This window comes from Anolis sagrei, chromosome 4 (assembly GCF_037176765.1).
Source record: "Anolis sagrei isolate rAnoSag1 chromosome 4, rAnoSag1.mat, whole genome shotgun sequence".
NCBI classification, from domain to species: domain Eukaryota; kingdom Metazoa; phylum Chordata; class Lepidosauria; order Squamata; family Dactyloidae; genus Anolis; species Anolis sagrei.
This window is the reverse complement of record NC_090024.1, coordinates 196,446,396-196,469,738: the sequence shown is the minus strand read 5'-3', so window position 1 is coordinate 196,469,738 and position 23,343 is coordinate 196,446,396. Positions and strand designations below refer to the sequence as shown.

Genomic DNA, 23,343 nt, shown 5'->3' with positions numbered 1-23,343 from the left:
ACCAAGGGCAAGATGGATGGATGGTATCCTTGAAGTGACTGGCTTGACTCTGAAGGACCTGGGGAAGGTGATGGCTGACAGGGTGCTCTAGCGTGGGATGGTCCATGAGATCATGAAGAGTCGGAAGTGACTGAACAAATGAACAACAAAATAACATAACAGTTACCTAGCAGGGTTATGTCCACCTGCTGTCTCAGGGTTTTTGCTTAAGAGCAATGGTTGTCTGAAATGCCCCGAATGGAAAGAAAAAGCTACACCAACTGTTTGCTGACAAATGTCTATTTTTACTGTTTTGTACATTGATTTTTTTTGTCGTGTCAGGAACGACTTGAGAAACTGCAAGTCACTCCTGGTGTGAGAGAACTGGCCGTCTGCAAGGACGTTGCCCAGGGAACGCCTGGATGATTTGATGTTTTTATCATCCTTGTGGGAGGCTTCTCTCATGTCCCCGCATGAGGAGCTGGAGCTGATAGAGGGAGCTCATCCGCCTCTCCCCGGATTCGAACCTGCGACCTGTCGGTCTGCAGTCCTGCTGGCACAGGGGTTTAACCCACTGTGCCACCGGGGGCTCCTTGTATATTGATGCATAACAATAATCAGACATCTTCAGCAGAAATACCACATGTGAAACTTGCAGTCTTTTATTTAACATAGGTTTAATATTGATCAAAGTTATGTTTTATTCAATTAACAAAGTAAGGATATGTATACAACCCTGTAAGCAGTTTACAAATACAACATTCCTCAAAAACACACAAAAGCTCACAAAGGTATGACAAGCTTGTCCTCCATATTGTAAAAAGAACAGTGCTTTTGAGACACACCAATTCCAGTGGCATAATTTCTTACATCATTTTCACTGAATTATTTGTGTCCTAGAAGTGCTCTTGATTTTTTTGGTTAAGTATAAACATTGTTGTTACTTATTAAAATACACACAAACACAGAAAAATTTAGATTAGGCACGTGTTACTTTTGGATGTTTTTATGTAAGAAATCCTGAGGAGATCACAAGTACAATGGACTTTAACAGCTATGCTTTCATCCCTTCAAGAGATAAATAGGAAACAAACCCCGAGGAAAGAAACATGTGGTCTATTAAATAATCTTCAGTGTGTCATATTACAAAATGGCCATATACTTTTTAAGATAAATAAAAGCATCACTTTCTGGGTAGAGAGAATAAAAGTGCTATACAGAAGAAACAAGTGCAAATAAACAGGTGTTTTCTGATGTGCAAAATTTCTTCATGCTCCAGATGCCTCGATCTGGACAGTCAATTTCAGTAACGAAAACTATGGCTATATTTCTTCACTCTGTTCCCATTTCCAATTCTCATGAAAACTGGGAAGTAATAGGTAACCGAAAGGCTACTAGCATTCACTGCAGAAAGTCAGTGCAAGAAGATCAGGATCTTGATGGACCTCCTTTCCCCTGCATTTCCATATTTTTACTTGGGTCAGGTGTACCAGGTTGAGAGCCCCCTTTCCTGTGGAAAAGGCACACATTTTAAATTGAATATAAATACAGTTTACTAAATGGAATTTCAAAGCAATTTGTGTTTGGTTCTCCCTGTCAGAAAAAAAAGAGGAAACACACGTGATTTCCATTAAACAATACACCAATATTTTGAAAGAAATGTAAGGACAGCAGTCATACTAAAAAGAAGGGCAAAGGCTGCTGATTCTGACAGGAAAATCCAATTACACAATCCAGGGAATCAGAAGTAATCTAGTTACTGTTAGTAACTGCAGGATAGAAGCAAAGAAGAATGAATACATTAGGACAGAAATCTTTGAAATGCTTGAGGTCAGAAGTGGTTTGGATTTCAGATTTTAGAATATCTGTATTTGCATATACATATTGATATATCTTGGAAAGCTGTGTTTAATTATCATAAGTATTAGGAATACAGGTTCCATAAAAAGTTATTTGGACAATATTGCTTTGATGGTGTGAACTCTTCTACTGATATGTTTCCTTTCAAGGTGGCGTATTTCCTAATGATGGAAAATAGCAGCATTTCTTTCTCTTCCCAAATAAGAATATACTTCAGCTTTTGCAATCATCTGTCTACTTACTAGTAATAAACCTCAAAGTAGAAGCGGCTCTTTTTCCAATCTAAACCGGTACACTAGCCCACCTTGAATTGTGAACTTGAACTTTTTGGCCATGACAATAAGTTGGGCTGGATACAAGCACAGGGAATTTAACTCAAACTTACACAAGCAAACGGTCCTCAGAAAAAATCGAAGATGTATGTTGACTTTAAGATCCCTATTACCATAACTTAGAAAAGGTTGAACCTAAACATTATGGATCATTTTTTGTTTTTTTAAAAAAGAATCTTTATTATGTTTGTTTCCTTGCTCTAGCCTCATGTGTGTCTCTCCTACAAAGGTTGCTTGTGGATAATGTAAGTACTTACAAGCAAAATCATGAAACTGGTGTCATGGCTGATGGGAACGCATGTACACTACTTGCAACAATTATTGTTCTGTTCCCCGAACTAATTCTCCTCAGGTGCCCTATTCTCGGCAAGAACAGAGTTGGAAACAAAAGGTGTAACAGTAAGCAAAAAGGAAGTTAATTGTATTGAAGACCAGCACTCTTAACTCCTCCCAGGGTCAGACCAACAAACAATTACTTGATGGAACAGATGGAAGCTTAGAACTTAACTGGGTTTCTCTTGATTTCTTCGAAAGGGATCCTCTTTCTAGCCTCTTTTCTGTGTCCTTTGTGCAGATTTTACTTCTATCAACATCTCCTGTTTAAGTCTCTTTTCTTCTTCAAACTGTAGACTGGGTTCCTCAATACCTCAAACTTGTTTCCCCAAGTTTTAAACTTAGTTTCCTCAACCTTTGACATGGAAGATATTACAGCCTCGAGGCTCCCTGTCACTATCTGAATGACAAACTGCAAAGGAATGGCTGAAGAGGACTGCAAATTCTGACTTGTGGAGGGGGTGTCCTTAAAAGGGACAGAATCTAATTATGGTTCCCTCCCACAGAAAGCTGTACAAAAAGGAACTACGCCCATTCTAAATAAAAGGACAACTGAGGCTCAACAAAGAAAACAGTAAAAATATCTGTGAAGGGTGTGACACTTACAAGCCATTCACTACATTTTGATATCACAACACCACTAGAAAACTTTGATCACTGCCTATAAAGGCATTCTTGAAAATATTTCAATTGTCAGTTGACAGTCACTCTATGAGGATCAAGATCTGAAGGCTGTGATGCAACTGTCTGAGTGTCAGCTGCATTAAGATCACTTCTGACCACAAGGTCATGAGTTCAAAGCCAGCCCGGGTCGGAGTGAGCTTCCGACCAATTGTGTAACTTGTTGTTGACCTTTGCAACCCGAAAGACAGTTGCATCTGTCAAGTAGGAAATTTAGGTACCACCTATGTGTGGAGAGGCTAATTTAACAAAATTTACAAGGCCATAAAAAAGACTCCAGCAAAGCACTCCAGCAAAAAGCATACGGGGAATGTGGAAGTACTTCATCAGTGTTAGAGATGGACGATGAAAGCGACAGCTCCCCTGGTGGTCAGAAAAAAGTTAAATAGCCTCTCACTGTTGGTTTCTATCTATTGTATGTTTTTGGCATTGAATGTTTGCCATATATGTGTACATTGTAATCCCCCCAGAGTCCCCTGCGGGGTGAGAAGGGTGGAATATAAATACTGTAAATAAATAAAGAAAGGCATCACCACCAACAACTCAGTTTCCCTAACCCTGAGGGAAACTGCACTGTGGAATTAAAGCAGTTTGATACCACTTTAACTGCCATGTCTTAATGCTGCAGATTGTGGTTGGGGGAGGCACAAGCCCTCTTTGGCAGAGAATGTGAAAGACTGAAAAACTTCAACTCCCAGGATTCCACAGCAGTGAGCCACAGTAGTTAAAGTGGTGTCAAACTGCACTAATTCTATAGTGTAGGTGCTCCCTAAGGAGGAAGAAGCCTTTCATACAGCAACTGATAACTATCATGCAGAAAACAGATTTTTGTTAGTATCAGCTAAGATCTTATTAGTGTAGAAGTGATGCAAAGATCCTGCCTCCCTCTCATGTCTGAAATTTTGCCATTTCAGTGCCCATTCCCCCCTTTTAAAGAGATCTTTTGGGGGCTCTTCCCAAGTCACTTTTGCTCTAATAATTCTAAATAACTCACTGCTATCAACACGGCTGGCTCATCTTAATTGTAGTTCATTTACCGACAGGTTGAATATTCTAGCCCCAATACAGGTCTTTGCATGACCAAAGTGATTTATTTATTTATCGTGTCATCAGCAACCATTGTATTACAATTCTAACAGAGCAAAACAAACACAGACATTAAAAAGAAAAAGAAAAAAAAAAGAAAAAAAAGGGAAAAATACCCACACAGATTTTGCAAATTTGGTATTTGGTTAAATGTTCTTTGACCAGTATCTGGCCACTTGGAGTGCCTCTGGGGTTGCCGCAAGAAGGTCCTCCATCGTGCATGTGGCAGGGCTCAGGGTGCATTGCAGCAGGTGGTCAGTGGTTTGTTCTTCTCCGCGCTCGCATGCCGAGGATTCCACCGTGTAGCCCCATTTCTTAAGGTTGGCTCTGCATCTCGTGGTGCCAGAGCGCAGTCTGTTCAGAGCCTTCCAAGTCGCCCAGTCTTCTGTGTGCCCAGGGGGGAGTCTCTCATCTGGTATCACCCATGAATTGAGGTGCTGGGTTTGGGCCTGCCACTTTTGGACTTTCGTTTGCTGGGGTGTTCCAGCAAGTGTCTCTGTAGATCTAAGAAAACTATGTCTTGATTTAAGTCGTTGACGTGCTGGCTGATACCCAAACAGGGGATGAGCTGGAGATGTCTCTGCCTTGGTCCTTTCACTATTGGCTGCTACTTCCCGGCGGATGTCAGGTGGTGCAATACCGGCTAAGCAGTGTAATTTCTCCAGTGGTGTGGAGCGCAGACACCCTGTGATAATGCGGCATGTCTCATTAAGAGCCACATCTACTGTTTTAGTGTGGTGAGATGTGTTCCACACTGGGCATGCATACTCAGCAGCAGAATAGCATAGCGCAAGGGCAGATGTCTTCACTGTGTCTGGTTGTGATCCCCAGGTTGTGCCAGTCAGCTTTCGTATGATGTTGTTTCTAGCGCCCACTTTTTGTTTGATGTTCAGGCAGTGCTTCTTGTAGGTCAGAGCACGGTCCAAAGTGACTCCCTGGTATTTGGGTGCGCTGCAATGCTCTAGTGGGATTCCTTCCCAGGTAATCCTCAGAGCTCGGGATGCTTGTCCGTTCTTAAGGTGAAAGGCACATGCCTGTGTTTTAGATGGATTAGGGATCAGTTGGTTTTCCCTGTAATAGGCAGTAAGAGCACCTAGAGCTTCGGAGAGCTTCTGTTCTACCATCTCAAAGCTCCCTGCTTGAGCAGTAATGGCATGATCATCAGCATAGATGAAACTCTCTGTCCCTTCTGGCAGTGGTTGGTCATTTGTGTAGATGTTGAACATGGATGGAGCAAGCACGCTCCCCTGAGGCAGGCCGTTCTTCTGTTTCCGCCATCTGCTTCTCTGGGCCTGGAACTCAACAAAGAAGCTCCTGTTTTGTAGCAGGTTTCCTATGAGGCGGGTGAGGCGGTAGTCCTTTGTGATATTATACATTTTTCTCAGGAGGAGGCGGTGGTTCACAGTATCATAGGCTGCTGACAAGTCTATGAAGACAGCTCCTGTGATCTGCTGCTTTTCAAAGCCATCTTCTATGTGCTGATCCAGAAGCAACCAGAGACCAAAGTGATTACAGTCCTCCATTTTGACCTCATACACTTACCTCTGATTTACGGAGTGTCGACTGGTTACAGAACAGAAGAGGATGCAGTGAAACCCGGAAGCACAGACATGTTCACACAGCCACAGAAAGGATACAAGGAAGCAAAGGCAGTATAACTGGGGCTCACTCACCCCCGAGATCTTTTGTACAAAACAAATGAACCAACTGCTATAGCAAGAGCAAGAATTCCAAGCACAACACCTGGGAAAGGAAAAAGAGAAAGAGAAAGAAACTCAGTGATATCCGGTACATAATGGTAACAAGACAAAGTAACAGGGTTTTTTTCTGTCCAGGAAGAACCCAGTGTACCACTGAAAACTCCCAATAGGAGCTTTAAGAAAGGTTTAAGGCAGTGGTTCCCACCCTGTGGTCCGGGGTCCACCAATGGTCCTCAAGAACTAAAATATGTTTTGCGGCCTCACTGTTATTACACCGTTGCAATGAGAGTGACTGGTTTTGTGAAACCCTCTTATAGTGTCAAGGCTCATTAAATATGGTTTTCTGTGGGCAAGCAGATGGTGACTATTGGATGGTGTATGTTCTGTATCACAAACTAGAGCTAATGTGGTCTACCCAATGCAATTTTCTGAATCAACACCCCCAAATAACCAAACCAAATCTAAAGTTGACAAAAAAAACCTTTGGTACTAATGTTGGAGAGTGGTCCCTGGTCAAAAAAAGGTTGGGAACCACTGGTTTAAGGCAAAACATCCAACCAGGACGAGACTGTATTATATTAAACATAGTCTTCCTGTTAAACTGATGGGAAGTAAAAAACGGTCTTCTTTTCAGGGAGGGAATGCAGAGTAACCTGGCAGAGAAATGATTGACTATGATGCTGAAGATGGAAACCTACTTGTTTGAATATTTCACGGAAAGTGTGTCTAATGTCTAACTTGCATCTTGTGTCAGATGCAAGTTGCCTTCACAGCAGAGCCAGGAAGTTTCTCATTATGTATTCATTAAGCTGTGCCATTTTTAAACTCCTCTTAGCAGCCCAAGCAATAATTTAATGCAAGTAACAGCTGAAGTGCTGTCCAGAATTTTTCAAGGTACAATAAAACCACTCAAGTACATTAGTTCAGTTACCTTGTAATGCTGGGCACAACAGGTTGTCTGCCAAGACAGACAGACACACAGACAGACAGACATATCTTAAACCAGAAACTGAACATTCTTTTTAAAATCTCTATCCACAGAACTGGATTTGGAGCCACCTTTTTTGCATCCTCAATAACTCCTGTTAAAAATATTCACAATTTCCTCCAAATGTGATTTTTCATGGTTGCATCACGAAATGGTTTGATAAGAATAGACTCATAGTATTCAGTTTTCTAAAGTTAAATTCCATCAAGAACTACCATATTCACTATATTAAAATTTCTAGCACTAGAAATACTTACCAGTGACAATTGCTGGGATATTGCTACTTCCTAAAGTGAAAGAGAAAAAACAAAAAGATGAGAAAATTGATATTTAAACAGCGTGCAGGAGGGATCTCCAATCTTTCTCTAGCTGAACCGAGGTTTGGCCTTTTTCAGCTATTAAAAACAAGTGTCATGAAGATTAAAGAGATAATCAAACTTTCAGATGTTTTCTGCCTTTTTTTGAATTTGTCATTTCAGAAATTGTATTTTTAGTTGTCAAAAGGCCAATTGCCACAGCAATATTTATTTACCATATTTATCCCCTGCCCTTCGCAACCCCAAAGGGGACTCAAGGTGGCTTTACACATAGGCAACTATTCAATACCTTAAAAACAACATGCAATTAAAATAAACATTTAAATTAAGATTAAAATTAATACACATCAAAACAGTTAAAACATTACATCAGTTATTAAAACCACACCATCCACAATCATAATCCAAGGCCATGCCAATTGTCATTGCACTTCTCCGAAGGCAATAAGTGAAGGCATAAGTGAATTGTTTGCGCAAGGGGAATAATTAATTCAAGAGACAAGCATGCTTAGACATTCTTTAGAGTCCTAAATAAACTGCCAACACCATGTCTACATTCACCACTGGACTGGAGAAAATGCCATCACTTCAGGCCTCTACTTGGTAGCAAGTCCCATTTAGTTCAGTGGGACTTACTCTGAGTAAGTGGGAACAGAATAGCAGCCTAAAATGTGTTGCTGAAAAACATTAGGGTTGGTGCTCATCTCCATTTCTAAGTCGAAAATCCGAGACACCTCCAAGGTCATGCGGCTGGCATGGCTGCATGAAGTGCCGTTACCTTCCCACTGGAGCAGTACCTATTGATCTAATCACATTTGCATGTTTTCAAACTGCTAGGTTGGCAGAAGCTGGGTCTAACAGCAGGAACTCACCCTGCTCCCCAGATTTGAACTGGTGACCTTTCAGTCAACAAGTTCAGTTGCTCAGTGGTTTAACCCACTGCGCCACCAGGGGCTCCTGTGTTGCCTATTAGAAGTCCAAAAAAGATGGCTGGTTTGCTACCACCATCATTTAGCTTTACCTGATTCATCACTAGGAACTGTTCCACCTGGACTCTGTGTAGATCCTATAAGAAAAAGGGAGTTTTGGGGTTAATGACAAACAGCACAAGTTTAAAAAAGCAAAACAGGGGGAGGGGGAATCACCAAATAAAGAGAGACCCCCTATGCAGAGAAAAAGAATGTGTAAGTTATGCAGAGGTGGACAAAACCTAAGCGAGTGCCAAGATCTTTTATATCAGCCCCACCATCCAAATGTACCATTTGGGTCCATTAGGATACAGCCTACCAAGGTCCACTGGATGGCCCTCTATGGCCCCATAACCTCCAACCACTGCCCATGAATCTTCATTTCATTTATCATAACAGTTAAGAGATATTGGATAATAGACATGCACTGTAACAATGCTTGGGTCCTTGAATACAATTTGAAATTTGAGAAAATGCCATGGGTTCCATCATCATAGATGGACAATTGTTGTCTGCTTGGGACTCAAAATAAGGAATTTTATGGGTTCTGTCATTGAAGGTTGGCAGTGGGTAGCCTGTTTGTTACTCAAAAGAGGTAATGTGCCCAACGCATAAAGGCTCAGGTGAGATCAAGATCCACATGGCAAACCATACCTTTGCCCCTCAAAACTCAACAAAATGATTGCACTTGCACTGTAAATATCTCCTCCCACCAAAAAAACCCCACCAAAAGACAACACAATGCTACAAACAAGATGGACACACCACAAGAAAAACTGCACAGAAAAAAAACACAGACATCAAAAATTACAGCAGGTAAAAACAAGTCGCCCTACATCACTCCCTGCTACTGCATGTTCTGTGCTCAGAAATTTCGCTTCTCTTGGTTCCCACTGCTCTCCCACTCCATTAAATGCCTCCTGTTCCTTTCCTCACACATTTATTCTAAAACTCAGTGGCTGCTATACTGGCTAGGGTAATGTAGTAAGCATTACTCCTGATACCTATTGAGGTCACCATAATAAATCTTAAACCCCTTTGCTAGATTTCACTAAAGTAGAGACATTGATTCCATTAGATTTATTTACATACTGACTTACCATTTAAGAACTGATTCAATGGGATTAATCTAGTTGGGAATAACCAAAAGGTTTCTACCCAGTGGAACCTCTACTTAAGAGCATCCCACCTTAAGAGCATTTTGAGTTAAGACCCATGGCTCACCTGGGTTTTGCTTTGACATAAGAGCTATGTTTTGAGTTAAGCGCTAATGCCAGAGGAAGCACTAGCACAAGTGTACAGGGCTTTAGGGCTTCAAGGGAACAGACTCCGTGACGCGTGCTCTTGTCAGTTTTGGGAGATTGCTGTCTGCTTTGAGAAACTTTGGGTTAGTTGATTTTGTATAGTTTTTAATCCTGGTATGTTTAGTTTCATGAAGAGAGGGAGAAAGAAAGAGCAAGAGAGGGAGGGAGGCTGGAATGAATACAGTATGAAGAAAATTGATGCTTTTGCCTCATTACTTTGTGCTTCCTTGCCACAACTTTGTGCTTCTACCATTGTACCACAACTTTGTACTTCTACCATTTTAAAGTTGATCTTTCTTTTTTATTGCTCCATGTGAATGTACGTTTTATACATTGTTTGTTATTTATAAAGTACATTTTCATATTTTAAAACACATAATAAAAATGGGGGGGGGGAGTTCAGGGGCGGAACCAATTAATTGTATTTCAATGGGAAATTTGCTTTGAGGTAAGAGCATTTTTAGTTAAGAGCTTGGTCAAAGAATGAATTAAACTTTTAGTGCAAGGTATCACTGTATTCTATTTTGGAGACAAGGTCAGGATATATCAATGTACTTGTTTACCCTTGATTTACATTGTATATATATATTTCTTTCTATTTTTCCTTCTCTCTCTCTCTTTCTCTCTCTCTTCTTCCCTCTCATTTTTCCTAGTAATCATAATTTTCAAATCTAGTAATTTTTAGAAAGGCATTTTGGCTGGACATGCTAGAAATCAAAACTTTAGTCTCTATTTGCCTGGCCAGGTTGCTTTCTCACATAGAGACTTGGGGTTTCTAGAGAAAGAAAACAAAAATGGAAAGCAAGCCAAAGGCCAATCTTTGCAATACATGGTGTGGCAAAGCCATTTTAAAACAAACTAAAAATAAAAAAGGAGAAGTAAGCAACAGGATTAAAGAAGGGCTTCAGGTACATATTTGGCAGGCCTAAGGGACAAATTTGCATCCCCAGCACTTATTGCAAACTGTACCAGATCTGATAGTGCTAATGTATGCAGAATCAAAATAAAACTTTGACACCAAATGTCAGGGGAAAACCTTTACCTTTACGTTAACAGTAAACTCAAGACGGTTGAGTCCAGCTAGATTTCCGATAGAAAAAGGAGCCCTCGTGACGCAATGGGTTAAACCCTTGTGCTGGCAGGGCTGCTGACCAAAGTTCAGTGGTTTGAATCCGGGGAGCTGGGTGAGCTCCCGTCTGTCAGCTTCAGATTCTCATGTGGATACATGAGAGAAGCCTCCCATGGTAAAACATCTGGGCGACCCCTGGGCAACATCCTTGCAGACAGCCAGTTCTCTCACACCACAAGTGACTTGTAGTTTCTCAAGTCACTCCTGACATGAAAAAACACAGGAAGAAAAGAACAAGAGGGAGGTGTCGACAATCACAAGAAAATGCTAAGGTCTGCCAAATCACCAAAATCATTTTGGACAAATTGAGGATAAATTGCCCAAAACACAGCCCTGTATAGGACAAGATATGAAGACCTACACCAACACTGAAACTTTAGTTGATAAAGACGAAAACAGAAGCATGAAGGAAAAGAAGAGCGCAATTCTGGTCAGAACTTTGAACAGGAGTTGTTATTTTAGGAGGACAGATATAAAGAGCAAAACCACATTGCATATCTAACGGTTCAGCCACTTCTGCCCTGCCATGTAGCTTTGACCTAGCAACATCTCTCCACAATAACCTCACACAATGAGGAGAATACCCATCGTAATATCCTCCAGTTAAAACATATAGGATACCGGGTAAAGGAAAGACTTTGCCCAAAATTGCACATTGCTGCCATTAAGTGCAGTTCATGCTTGAACAGATGCCACTTGTCTAGTTTTGAATAAAGTACATTCACTCAGTCAAATTGATCTTTGAATTTAAACTTAGATTTTATCACTATGAATGATTTTAATATGTTTTAATCTTAGTTCTGTGTTTTTAATACATGTGTTTTAATGGTCTCATGTTTAGTGTATGTATTTTAACTCAAGCTTTGAGGAGAGGTGGGTAACAAATCAAATTGACCTCTATTACTACTGCTACTATCTGTTCACATACAATACACTACGAATCACAACACAGAGACAACACAATCCACTGTGAATTTTGCTCAGGGTAGCAAAATAATCTGGTAACAAGCAAACAGAACACCATTAAAAGTAAAAGCAATTGTTTACCAGCTTCATTGGTAATGATTTCTTCTGTGGTCCCAGAAGTTGGTCTTACAGTTGGCCCTAGAGTTGGCCCTGTGTAACAAGAGACAGGTACTTACAGGTCTTGGCTGCTCATTTATTAATGGCCTCTTTCAACATTCAGGAATCACAGAAGTCCATATGTATAAGCTGCCATTCTTGAGAGGTTCACCCAGACTGGTTTCTTTTAAGACGTGGTCTTTGGAAAGTTAAACCATCTATATATATGACATGACTATTCTATTTATGCATGGAGACTGCCTTACTACAAAGTGCAGCTAATGTATTTGGCTGTCCCTAAAAATACCTACTGGCAAAACATCAGTTTAAATCAAGGCAATCTTAACTTAATTCAACAGGATGCTGTGGAAAATGGTTTATCTGTGAAATATACCTTACAACCAATCTAACAAAATAAGACAAAATTCAGCAAAATTCAGTAATGCATTCCAAGATACAAGGTTCCTTGAAATACATTAATTGCTGGGGGCAATGAAGGGCCAACAGAATTATTTTTCTTCACATTGAATCATTACCATTCAGATCTTTACTTGGTTAATTTGGAGAATAATAATAATAATAACAACTTTATTTATTTCTCTCCCTATCTACCCTTGGGGAAACAGGGCAATTCACAACAAATAGCGGCAACCTTTCAATGCCGTAAAGCGCAACCAAAAAACAATAACATAAATCAAATAAAATATATTAAACAAGAACATAAAATAGTGGTAATAATTAGGCAACACATAACTATTAAAATTATATCTTAACAAATAAGCATTTAGGACACCACTCAAAAATTAGGGGCTAATAGTAATTAAAACATAACATTTTAAAAGCCTGAAGAAAACCATTTCCATAAAACGCACTAATTACTGGCATTTTGTCAAGTTTTTGGTCACTTATTATTTTTTTGATACGAAGGTACAGAATGAAGATGTGGCTACAGAATACCACTGTGTTTATTTCAAAGTGGAATCATCATTATATTTATTTACATCCTGCTTTTTCCAGACTCAAAATGCCTTATGACGATTTTATAAAAATACAAAATTCAGAGTATAAAGAAGTTAAAGAATAATTAAAGTATAAAAATGTTAAAATCATGTAAAAACATAAACCATTTAAAGTAACAAATATAACACCCAGCACAATATACAAGCCTGGTTTCTTCTTTCTTAACTCACCAATATCTCCTCCTCCTCCTCCACCACCGCCACCGCCGCCGCCACCACCACCACCACCACCACCACCACCACCTCCAGCAGTGGTGGTAGTTGTAGTTGTAAATATACCTAGCCAAAGAAAGAAAGAAAGAAAAAGGAACACAAACAATGCAAGTGATTTGATTAGAGCATGGGTCCTCAAACTAAGGCCCGGGGCCTGGATACATCCCTCCAAGATTATTTACTTGGCTCTCACTCAGGGTCAACTTAAGTCTGAAATGACTTGAAAGCACACAACAAAAACAACAACAACAACAACAAATTTGTTAAAAAAATTCTTCATTTTAATTATTGTATTTTTTTAAGTGTTTTTTTTGCACTACAGTGTGCATAGGAATTCATTCTTTTTTTTTTTCAAATTAAAAGCCGGCCCTCCAACAGTTTGAGGGATTGTAAACTGGCCCTCTGTTTAAAAAGTTTGAGGACCCTTGGATTAGAGGGATGTCATGTACCCAACTTCAAATTCTTTTAGTGGTTCTCAGATTTGTGATACACCCAACACCTCAGTTGTGACTTCCAAACACTTTTGGTTTTGGTGGAGCCAGGTCCCCTTTGCCATAGAACAGCCCCCCCCCCCTTCTTAGAAAGCATTAGGTTGTTTGGCAAGACTGAGTAAAAATGGGGGTGGGAGAGATGGGACCTATATGGCTGCATCTTTCCTCCCCCCCCCCCTCCTTTTTTTTTTTTTTTTTTTTGCTTTCCACTCCCATTTTAGCCCTGTACAGAGAGGGAGTTTGAAGTCCAAATGGAACATTTCAGAATGCAAATGTTCTGAAATGTATGTGTGTATAGTAAGATACCTACCCTTGACACAAGTTGGAAGTTCAGGATGCCACTGATTGTCAGCACCACATTTGACAAACTGACTTCCTACCAGAGTGTGGCCAGCATGACACACAAATTGTAAAACGTGGTTATACTTGTATGTAGGCTGAAATGGACTTGTTAGCCTTCCGTCTGCAATGCTTGGTCTGGGGCAATTGACCACTGGAAAGGGAAGAGAAGATGCATGGAATAAGAAAGTGTTTGTATCCAATAAGTACCTAGAACCTTCAATCTGAAAACAATTAAACACAATCCCGTGTGTTTTAAAATCTACCATGTATTGCAATGTACATATACAAGTTACTACCACTGCAGCTGCTTTTCTATGTGTTTCATAAAGTCAGAGAATGGTGAACTTATTTTGCAGTGTAATTATTTTAACCCAAACTGGGATTTCCTCCTGTATATTGCTATTACTCATGTTCACCCCACTTGGGAAGCCCCCATCCAAGGGGCTTTGGGGCAATATTTATTCAAACACATTGAGAAAATGAGACTAGCCCAAGATCATTCACCCAATGTTTACAACTACGTGGGGATTTGGAGCCTATCTCTTGGAAACCTGCTCCAACATTCAAATCACTATACCGCAATAGTTCTGTATGCTGCCTACTGTATATAGGGCTCACAAGATGAAATGGATCCACTCCATCTATGGTTGTATGATGATAACTGTTACATGATGTTTATCTTAACTGTGGTGCAGAAAGGAAAACTATGGAATTATTATTATTATTATTATTATTACTCCTGCTGCAATGGCCACAAAAGTCCAAATGACCTACTTGAAAAAGGAACACATTTCAGTAATATCCTCACACCACTTCAACAGAAATTTTTGCAGACACACTGAAAGTCATGACACGTGCTTAGTTGGGAGCCCCCGGTGGCGCAGTGGGTTAAACCCCTGTGTCAGCAGGACTGAAGACTGACAGGCTGCAGGTTCGAATCCGGGGAGAGCGCAGATGAGCTCCCTCTAACAGCTCCAGCTCCTCATGCGGGGACATGAGAAAAGCCTCCCACAAGGATGGTAAAAACATTTAAACATCTGGGCGTCACCTGGGCAACATACATGCAGACAGCCAATTTTCTCACACCAGAAGCAACTTGAAGTTTCTCAAGTTGCTCCTGACACGTAAAAAAAAAAACAACAGTTTGGTGAATAACACCATGGCCAATATTTTTACTTCGGTAGTTTTGTGCAATCAAAGTGATGTCATGTAAGATATCAAAACATGCATGCCCATCACCTTTACATTCCGGTGGCGGTCTATCCCACTTTCCGTTTACGCCATCTGCTGCAACACTACAGGTAATACTTGGATGTCCAATAAGGGAAAAGTCTTTGTGACAAGTGTAGGTTACCACTTGGCCTTGCACATAGTGATCAAGACTTATGTCACCACTGTGATCTCCATTGGCAATTTGGGGAGGGCGACTACAAGGGATTCCTGTGGAAGAGAATCATTATCAGTGGTTCAGGTACATTAGAACTGTAGACAAAGCAATTAGAGCACAGGTAGGTATCTGCAAAAAAGGGCCAATTTTCATTCTCCACCCTTCCTGCCAGTGGACCCAAATCTATTTAAAAAATCACAGCATGTTTTTTTTTTGCCCCCAAACTATACAAAATGTTTCAAATCTACAATCAGACCCTCATTTTTATTTGATTATTCGCAGATTATTTGCTGCCATATCTGCTGCTGCCATTTTAGTAAGGATTGTAAGCCTCCCAAGAAAAATGGCATAGGTCTGGAGAGATCAAATACTGGCAATGTGGAAATGACAATGAAATCCACTGACGAAAACACTAATGAGCATAAATGAACAGATGATCTTACTTTCACAGTACGGAGCACTTCTCTGCCAGCCAACGTCTCTGCCTGAAGTCAAAACACATAGAGAAGTCTTGGCCCCCAGTAATCTGAACCTAAGGAGAGAATAATCTTACATTTTAGTGCACAAGAGGTAAAAAAACAAAAACAAAACAAAAACAGAATGCAAATACATAACATCATGAATCCATTGGGCTTAGTTTTCTGCAAGCTCATTAATATTCTAACATGTTTTCATTCTCAGCCCCCTCCTAAAAAAAATAAAAGATTATAAAAACAATAGCTCTTCAGTACAACAAAGGAATAAGAATTTATGAACAGTAGGATTATAATCAGTTCAGGAAATCTTTTAAAGAGATCTGAGCAATAAAAGTGTGAGAGCGTCTTTGCTTGGTGATGAATAAACAGAGTACCAGAACAAGAAAAATATTCTATAGGGCACCATGACAGAAAACATCTGTTTTATGGTTGTTTGTTACTAACTCAGGCGCAGATAAACTATGAATTCACATAATTACAGGAACTCCTGATGGCGCAATGGGTTAAACCAGGTGTCCTCAAACTAAGGCCCTCCAAGGTCATTTACCCGGCCCTCGCTCAGGGTGAAACCACTTGAAAGCACACAACAACAACAATCCCATCTCATCAGCCAAAAGCAGGCCCACACTTCTCACTGAAATACTAATAAGTTTATATTTGTTAACATTGTTCTTAGTTTTAATTATTGTATTGTTTTTAAGTGTTTTGTGCACTACAAAAAAGATATGTGCAGTGTGCATAGGAAATCATTCATGTTTTTTCAAATTATAATCTGACCCTCCAACAGTTTGAGGGACTGTGACCTGGCCCTCTGTCTAAAAAGTTTGAGGACCCCTGGGTGCCTTCCCAGAATAAGGAAACTCCCAGCAATATGTCCCTCAATGCACTTTATTAGTGATCTAGGAATGTTTTCTCACTCATTCCTCTCTGAAAATTCGATCTTAGTTATATTTAACCTGGTCATGCTCAGCATTATTTTATAATTTTAATTATTACATTTGGTCCAGACATAGGCTTTTAAACGTTGCTGTGTTACTGTTAATGTTTAGTGCTATTTTCTGTTTATGGGTTTTATTTTATTGTTATGTATTATTGTTGTTATTGTTTTTACTGATGTGCCATGAGCCTGTCCTCATGTAAGCTGCACCAAGTCCCTTGGGAGGTGGTAGCGGGGTACAAATAAAGTTTTATTGTATTATTATTTATTATTCTTGGTTTGGGGGCTCTTAATTGTTAAGAGTTAGCCAGCCATGCTTGCCCAAAGAGTGTAGATGAGGAAAAGGAAAAGGCATTTCCTCCAATCTGTGCCTGCTCTGGGTGGAACAGCAGATGGCTGAGATCTTGTTCTTCTTCTCTAGGTTGTGTATCTACGCTCAATTTCCATTGCCATTATGCTCAAAAAGAGAGCAGGAGATAGGAAATGGATGAGCGAAACAGTATCTATAAAAAGTCCTTTTGAGATAAGTAGGTTTTTTTATTTTCAATTTACATATTTGTAAAAAAAACAATGAAATAAATCTATATACATGTATATATGAATGAACCAGTACAATACTTCCTAACATCTAATTTTATACATTAGTATTTGGTTAAACTCACCCCTCCTCCCACCCATCCAAATTAATGACTTTGGAGGCATTCATATATAATTCCGTTCTTCTTTCCTATTACATTGTTTTTCTATTCTTCCTTCTGGCCTGATATTTATTATTTATACATTCCCTACACCAATTCTAACAGGTTAAATTATGAAGCCTTCTATAAAAACTGTTCCTTCTTTCTTTTTTAGAAAGTTTAGAAATGGTTCCCAGTCCTTGATAAAACTTATTTTGTGTGTTTCCAAAAGACTTCACAACCTCTTAGGATACCTGCCATAGATGCAGGTAAAAAGTCAGGAGAGAATGCTTCTAGGACATGGCCATACACTCTGCAAAACCTACAACTCCCAGCAACTCTGAACAACAACCCAGTAATTCCGGCCATGAAAGCCTTCGGCAATACATTGTTTTTGACTTGTACATCATTGCTAATTTGGGCTCCAATTGTATCTTTGATTGAAAAATGTCTTGTAGTGTTTTTTGTACCTTGTTCCAGAATTCTCTTGCTTTTTTACAGGGCCACCATATGTGAAAGAAAATTCCTGTTCTTTACATTTCCAGCACTTGTTGTTGCTTCCCTTATACATTTTAGCTAGTTTTGCGGGGGTCAGAAGTGTTAGTGGACAACACGTTGAACATGAGCCAACAATGTGCTGAAGCAGCTAAAAAACCCAATGTGATTTCGGGCTGCATCAAAAGGAATATAGTGTCTAGATTCAGGAAAATAATAGTGTCTCTCTATGCTGCTTTGGTTAAACACCACCTGGAATACTGTAATTCAAGAGAGATACTGACAAGCAGGAACATGTCCACAGGAGGGCAACTAAAATAATCAAAGGTCTGGAGACGATGCCCTATGAGGAGTGTCTTAAAGAGCTGGGTATGTTTAGCCTCCAGAAAAGAAGGTTGAGAGGAGACATGATAGCCATGTATAAATATGTCAAAAGATGCCATAAGGAAGAGGGAGCAGGCATGGTTTCTGCTGGCCTGAAGACTGGAACTTGGAGCTATGGGTTAAAATTACAGGAAAGGAGTTTCCACCTGAACATTCCTGAACAGTGGGACTCTCTTCCACAGAGTTTGGGGGAAGCTCCTTCCTTGGAGGCTTTTAAAGAGGCTGGATGGCCATCTGTAGAAGTCTTCTCAATTTCATGCTTCCTTGTTTGTTTATATAGTACGTTGTTATGGTATTGTTGGTGCACACCCACATGAGTTTCTCAAAGGATTTTAGTGCTTTGAACACAGTCAGCACTTCCAAGTAATTTTTTATAGTGCTTGACCTCTAACTGAGACCATCGATCATCAGCGGTTAGTCCTCCACAGTGAGCCCCCATACCATCATACAAGCACCTGTGGTGATGGAAATTGAAGGTTTTAGGGAATGGAATGGGACCCTTATGCAGACATTGTTGGGTTTTTTTCTACCATGTGAGCGAGCTTTGAATTTGGTCAGAAATCACAAGTCATTTCAGATGAGAATCTCAAAGAAGTCAAAATGTTGAAGAAACTGAACCTGCTGAGGCCTCATGTGAAGTCATGCCAAAGGGATAACTGCTGTAGTTGAGGCAAGGTGTCGTGGCAGGATTTGAGTGTCTTTGGCACAAACTCTTTTGTGTTTCTGACAGAACAGCACTGAGCCTTGGAGATTTGTAAATCTGTCCCTTGAAAGAAAGGCTCTCTCATTGAGGGAGTCGAACAACATCCCCATGGTACATTGGGATCAAATGAGATTTGTCCTTGTTCAGAATTATGCCAAGATTGTCCAGGAGACCCAGAATGGATTCTATGTGCTGCAGGAGCTTCAATGTCTAGGGAGCAACAATTGAGCAGTCATCAAGGTATGGATATGTGATACCTCTGATTTGAAGGTAAGCTGATTACCAGCACCATACACTTTGTAAACGTGGGGATCTATAGCCAGGATGAAGTGTAGAACCTAAAACTCAAAAAGGTGTCTAAATTCAATCAGAGTTGGAAGCTGCTCCTCGAGAGTGGAGAGTCCACAATCTCTCCTTCAGAATGCCCTTCAGTCTCTGTCATCTCTTTTTAGAGAGGAGGAGGTGAGCAATCTCCGTGTGGTTGTTCAGATCTTGATGGCTTAGAAACTTCCACCACCTCAGGCTCAAGTTCAATTGCAGGCTGAAGCCTTGCCCTGGTAAGGGAACAACTGCTTGATTTTGTGGTCTTCTTTTTCCCAGTTTCTTGAGACGGTTGCATCTCTGGGATCACCATTTTCTCACATTCCCTATGTCCAGATGATTCTTTGTGCTTGTTCTATTTTGAAGAGGTTACTTCTTCCATGGACCTCTTAAGAGATGCTTTCATAGATGAGGCATAGGTTGTGTCAGTACCAAGGACTCTGAACTCAAAGATTGGGACCCTTTTGAATCCTATGAAGCTCTTTAGACTGATTTCAACGTAGATGGCTGCACCATCAAAGGCGATGGAGGAGACAATTTTTTTTAACATGAGAGGGCATGTAGACAAGCCTCCCACTTTTTGTGTGGCTGGAGTATAAATGCTTGTTATGGAACACAGGACTGCACAATATGATCTTCCTCTAGGCACACAAGGCATTTAAAATGTCGATCTGTGTCAGGCATTTTTCCACTGCAGGCCTCACAATGAGATTATCGACCTTAGAAGTAGATGATCTGAAGAAAATACCACCAAAAGAATTATAAGTTTAAAAAAGAGTTTAGCCAAAAGCTCAGGGAAAATCTCACAAAAACCAATGAATATAAGACCCAGAGAAAAAGAAAGGCCTCAGCTGAAGAAAAGCACAAGGTTCCTAGAAGAGGCTGCAGTGAGAATGAAAAGGAACTGAGGGTGGTGGTGGCAACCAGTGCCTTACTTGCACTCAAGAGAACGGACAAGGTTATTGTGAAATATCTTCTGCCTAGTGATCCTAGAAGGTTTTGAAGAGGCTTTTTGCAGGTGCAGAATACATGTGATTCACAGAGACAATGATGAAGAAACTGCAAAAAATGAACAGAGGTTCTTTTCTGCCCTCTTCTATATGAAAAAATGCAAACAATGAATGGCTTAGATGTAAATACCATCTATAAATCTTTTAATATATTGCTATCAAGCCCCTTATAGAAGTTTTAGACATATTTGTTAAAACAAATAACCTGTAACTCACCCAAAGTCACAGTAAAAAGTTATTTCATCGCCAAGTTGGATACTGCCTTCAAATCTGCCATTGTTTATAGTTGGAGGCCTGCACTTTTTTCCTAGAAGAATTAGAACAACAATTATCTCATGGCGTCCTGATTTGTAGAGCAGAGTGAACATACTAACCAATGTCTGAGAAAGTAGTCTATTTCAGATCTTGACACTTCTATCACATTCAACTACAAGTGACATGCATATGAAAGAACAACTGCCACCCAGAACTTGATGCTGATCTGACCTGTATTACAGAGTCCTGTTTGGATAAGACTTTGGGGTGGGGGAGGTTATTATCTTTCAGCTCTGCCCACCTGCAGCAGAAGACAAGACCTGAGGGCAGAGGAGTGGAGTTGCAGTGGTCTATTGAGGTTCCATCCCCTGATTAGGTTCTGTGTCCCACCGTCTACAGCATTTGAGCGTGTATACCCAAAGGAGTGTAGATAGAACAAAACAGGGATTCTCTTGGTGTACCATCCACCCCACTGCTTAACAGTCTCCCTCCCTGAGCTAGCTGGGGTGAACTTGGAATTGGCTACTAGTGCTGTGACACTTCAACATCCATGCTGAGACTTCCCTTTCAGGAGTGATTCAGGACCTCATGACCTCCATGACAACCATGGGTCTGTCCTGAGTGCTATATGGTCCTACTCACACTGCTGAGCACACTCTGGACCTTGTTTTCTGTGCAGGATGGGATGATAGTATTGGTACTATAGAGGAACTCTCCAGTTCTGTTGTCATGGACCAATCAGTATCTGAAAAGGTTTAGACTTGCTGGGACTCAATGTCTCTGCAGGTGTGGAGGACCGATTCGAATGGTTCCTTCCAGGAGGCCAAAGAATCCAGATGGATTCCTGATGGCTCTTGGGGATTTTCCTGCCACCTCAACAGACGATTCTGTCAAAGCTCTGGCTGACCTCTGGAATGGGGAAATGGCCAGGGCAGAGGACACAGTTGGCTCCGAGTATCCCCTCTTACAGGTGGAGCCAAACCAGTCCTTTGGTTTTCCTGGGAACTGGTGGTGATGAAGCAAGTGAGATGGGGGACTTGAGGAATATTGGCGGAACACTCAAAAGGAATCTGACCAAACGCTGGTTAGAGCATATTTCAAAGCCTACTCCATGGCAATGAAGACAGCAGATAAATCATTTGTTGCTGCCAGCATTGTGTCTGCAAAGAACCACCTAGCTGAACTGTTTCAAGTGGTCAAGGACTTTTAAACTGATCCTCAAGAACAAAATGCTGACCATTTAACAGCTCCCTGTGAAGAATTTGCACAGCACTTTGCAGATAGAATTGCTCAGAGTACCAAAGGGGGCAGTTTTAGTGTTTCTGGTCATACACATTTGGACAAGTACACATAGTGCAAACGATGAAGGAATACTTCAGACACAGATAAGTAAATTCATTTTAAAATTATTTTAGTCACATTTCGTTATGAAAAGGAGCCAGTACTTTTTTCCCAGCATTATCTGATGGGGAGCAGGTGGGGGGATATGACTCCATGGTCAAAAGAATAAACAAATAAAAGTTGCTTGCTATTGGACATTGGCCAAGAACAGGGAAGCCCAAATAGGCTTAACACAGAGCTGAATAAGTGAAATCACATGGAAGCAGCTGACCTACAGAAATCTAGAAAGTTAGAAATAGATCAGACGTATCAGTTTTTAACCATTAAATCTTATCAATGCCAGCTGGGACCTGCAATTAAAATATTCAATATATTTTCACCTCCTAATATATGTGTATCAGGCAATCCAGACATATCCTCCATATCATGTTGTATGTTTTTATAATGGTGTGTATTTCAGGTACATATGATTTGACTTTGCTGTACCCACCTCAAGCTGTTAGGAGAGGCATGTAACAAAATTTATTATTATTATTATTATTAACTACTATCCCCACACCTGATTTTTTTATTTTTGTCAGTAAAGAATGACAGCTAGCATTCAATACCAACTAAGCATGCCTAGTTTTCATTAGCCTATTTTTTATTAATCCATAAATACGTGTATTTTTGTAGTTCTGAAGACATCAGAGAACCATCCCTTGAATTTGATGCTAGGAAAGACAGTGCTCCAAATATTCATTCTCTGCATTTTAAATATTTGGATCTTTCAGAAGTTTTAATCAAGCTTTCATAAAAACCACTGCTGCCTGCAAAATTTATTTGATTTTATTTATATACTGCCTTTCTCCTTGTAAGGTAGCCAAGGCAGCTGGAATCATGGAATAAATATACTCACCTTCACAAAGACTCGATTCTGATGACCACTTAAAATTGGACTGACAACGTATAATAGGTCTTACTCCAGATTTGAATTGATAACCTGGGATGCAATCATATCGCAGAACTGTTCCAACAGGATAGCTGGCTTTCGCGGGTCCATCCCTTAATGTCGCATGGGGCTGCCTGGCTGGAGCGGGACAATCACCTGCAGATAAAGGGAGGCAGAAGTTTTGTGGAAAGGTGAAGGATTATGGCTAGAAGCAGAACAGTCTGCTTAACGTATCAAGTCTTTCAGTATATTAAGTAAAAGAAATTTACTCCTTCGAAGGGAAATTCACTCCTGGAAGAATTATCATGGGGAAAAGGTGTATTCTCAATCTTCGCTTCCACAACAAGCCGATTTTTTCAAAACCCAATTATCACAGGGACAGGAAGTGAGGTGGAATTTTCTGAATAGGGGCAAGAGCAAGACAAACACCACGGGGATGTTAACCCTTCCCTGTGCTATCTAAACTCATAGAGAGAGAGGGAGGGAGTTACACATAAAAATGTACCTGTTCCAACTTACCAACAAATTCAACTTAAGAACAAACCTACAGAACCTATTTTGTTTGTAACTTTGAGACTGCCCGTACTACTATTACAATGTGTTTTATGTAGTACTTACTACT

The 23,343-nt window shown here is 40.3% G+C and overlaps 1 protein-coding gene and 1 long non-coding RNA gene across 2 annotated transcripts in view; both read right to left on the bottom strand.

The window, feature by feature from the left end:
• LOC137097006 (uncharacterized) lies at window positions 1-12,320 on the bottom strand. Its single transcript, XR_010909892.1, has 5 exons — window positions 11,725-12,320; window positions 8,298-8,342; window positions 7,217-7,246; window positions 5,945-6,014; window positions 1-1,489 (listed from the first exon to the last, which is right to left on the bottom strand). It is a non-coding gene; the product is annotated as an uncharacterized lncRNA (long non-coding RNA).
• Window positions 12,321-12,371: 51 nt separating this feature from the next.
• The window catches only part of LOC132773374 (complement decay-accelerating factor-like), a 39,575-nt gene continuing 28,603 nt past the window's right edge, over window positions 12,372-23,343 (bottom strand). Inside the window, exons 5-11 of the mRNA XM_067467106.1 lie at window positions 22,689-22,877; window positions 20,411-20,501; window positions 15,635-15,723; window positions 15,044-15,244; window positions 13,773-13,955; window positions 12,930-13,037; window positions 12,372-12,391 (exon numbers count right to left, since the gene is read on the bottom strand). Coding sequence (XP_067323207.1) covers window positions 12,372-12,391; window positions 12,930-13,037; window positions 13,773-13,955; window positions 15,044-15,244; window positions 15,635-15,723; window positions 20,411-20,501; window positions 22,689-22,877 — 881 coding nt within the window. The remainder of the gene's footprint in view (window positions 12,392-12,929; window positions 13,038-13,772; window positions 13,956-15,043; window positions 15,245-15,634; window positions 15,724-20,410; window positions 20,502-22,688; window positions 22,878-23,343) is intronic.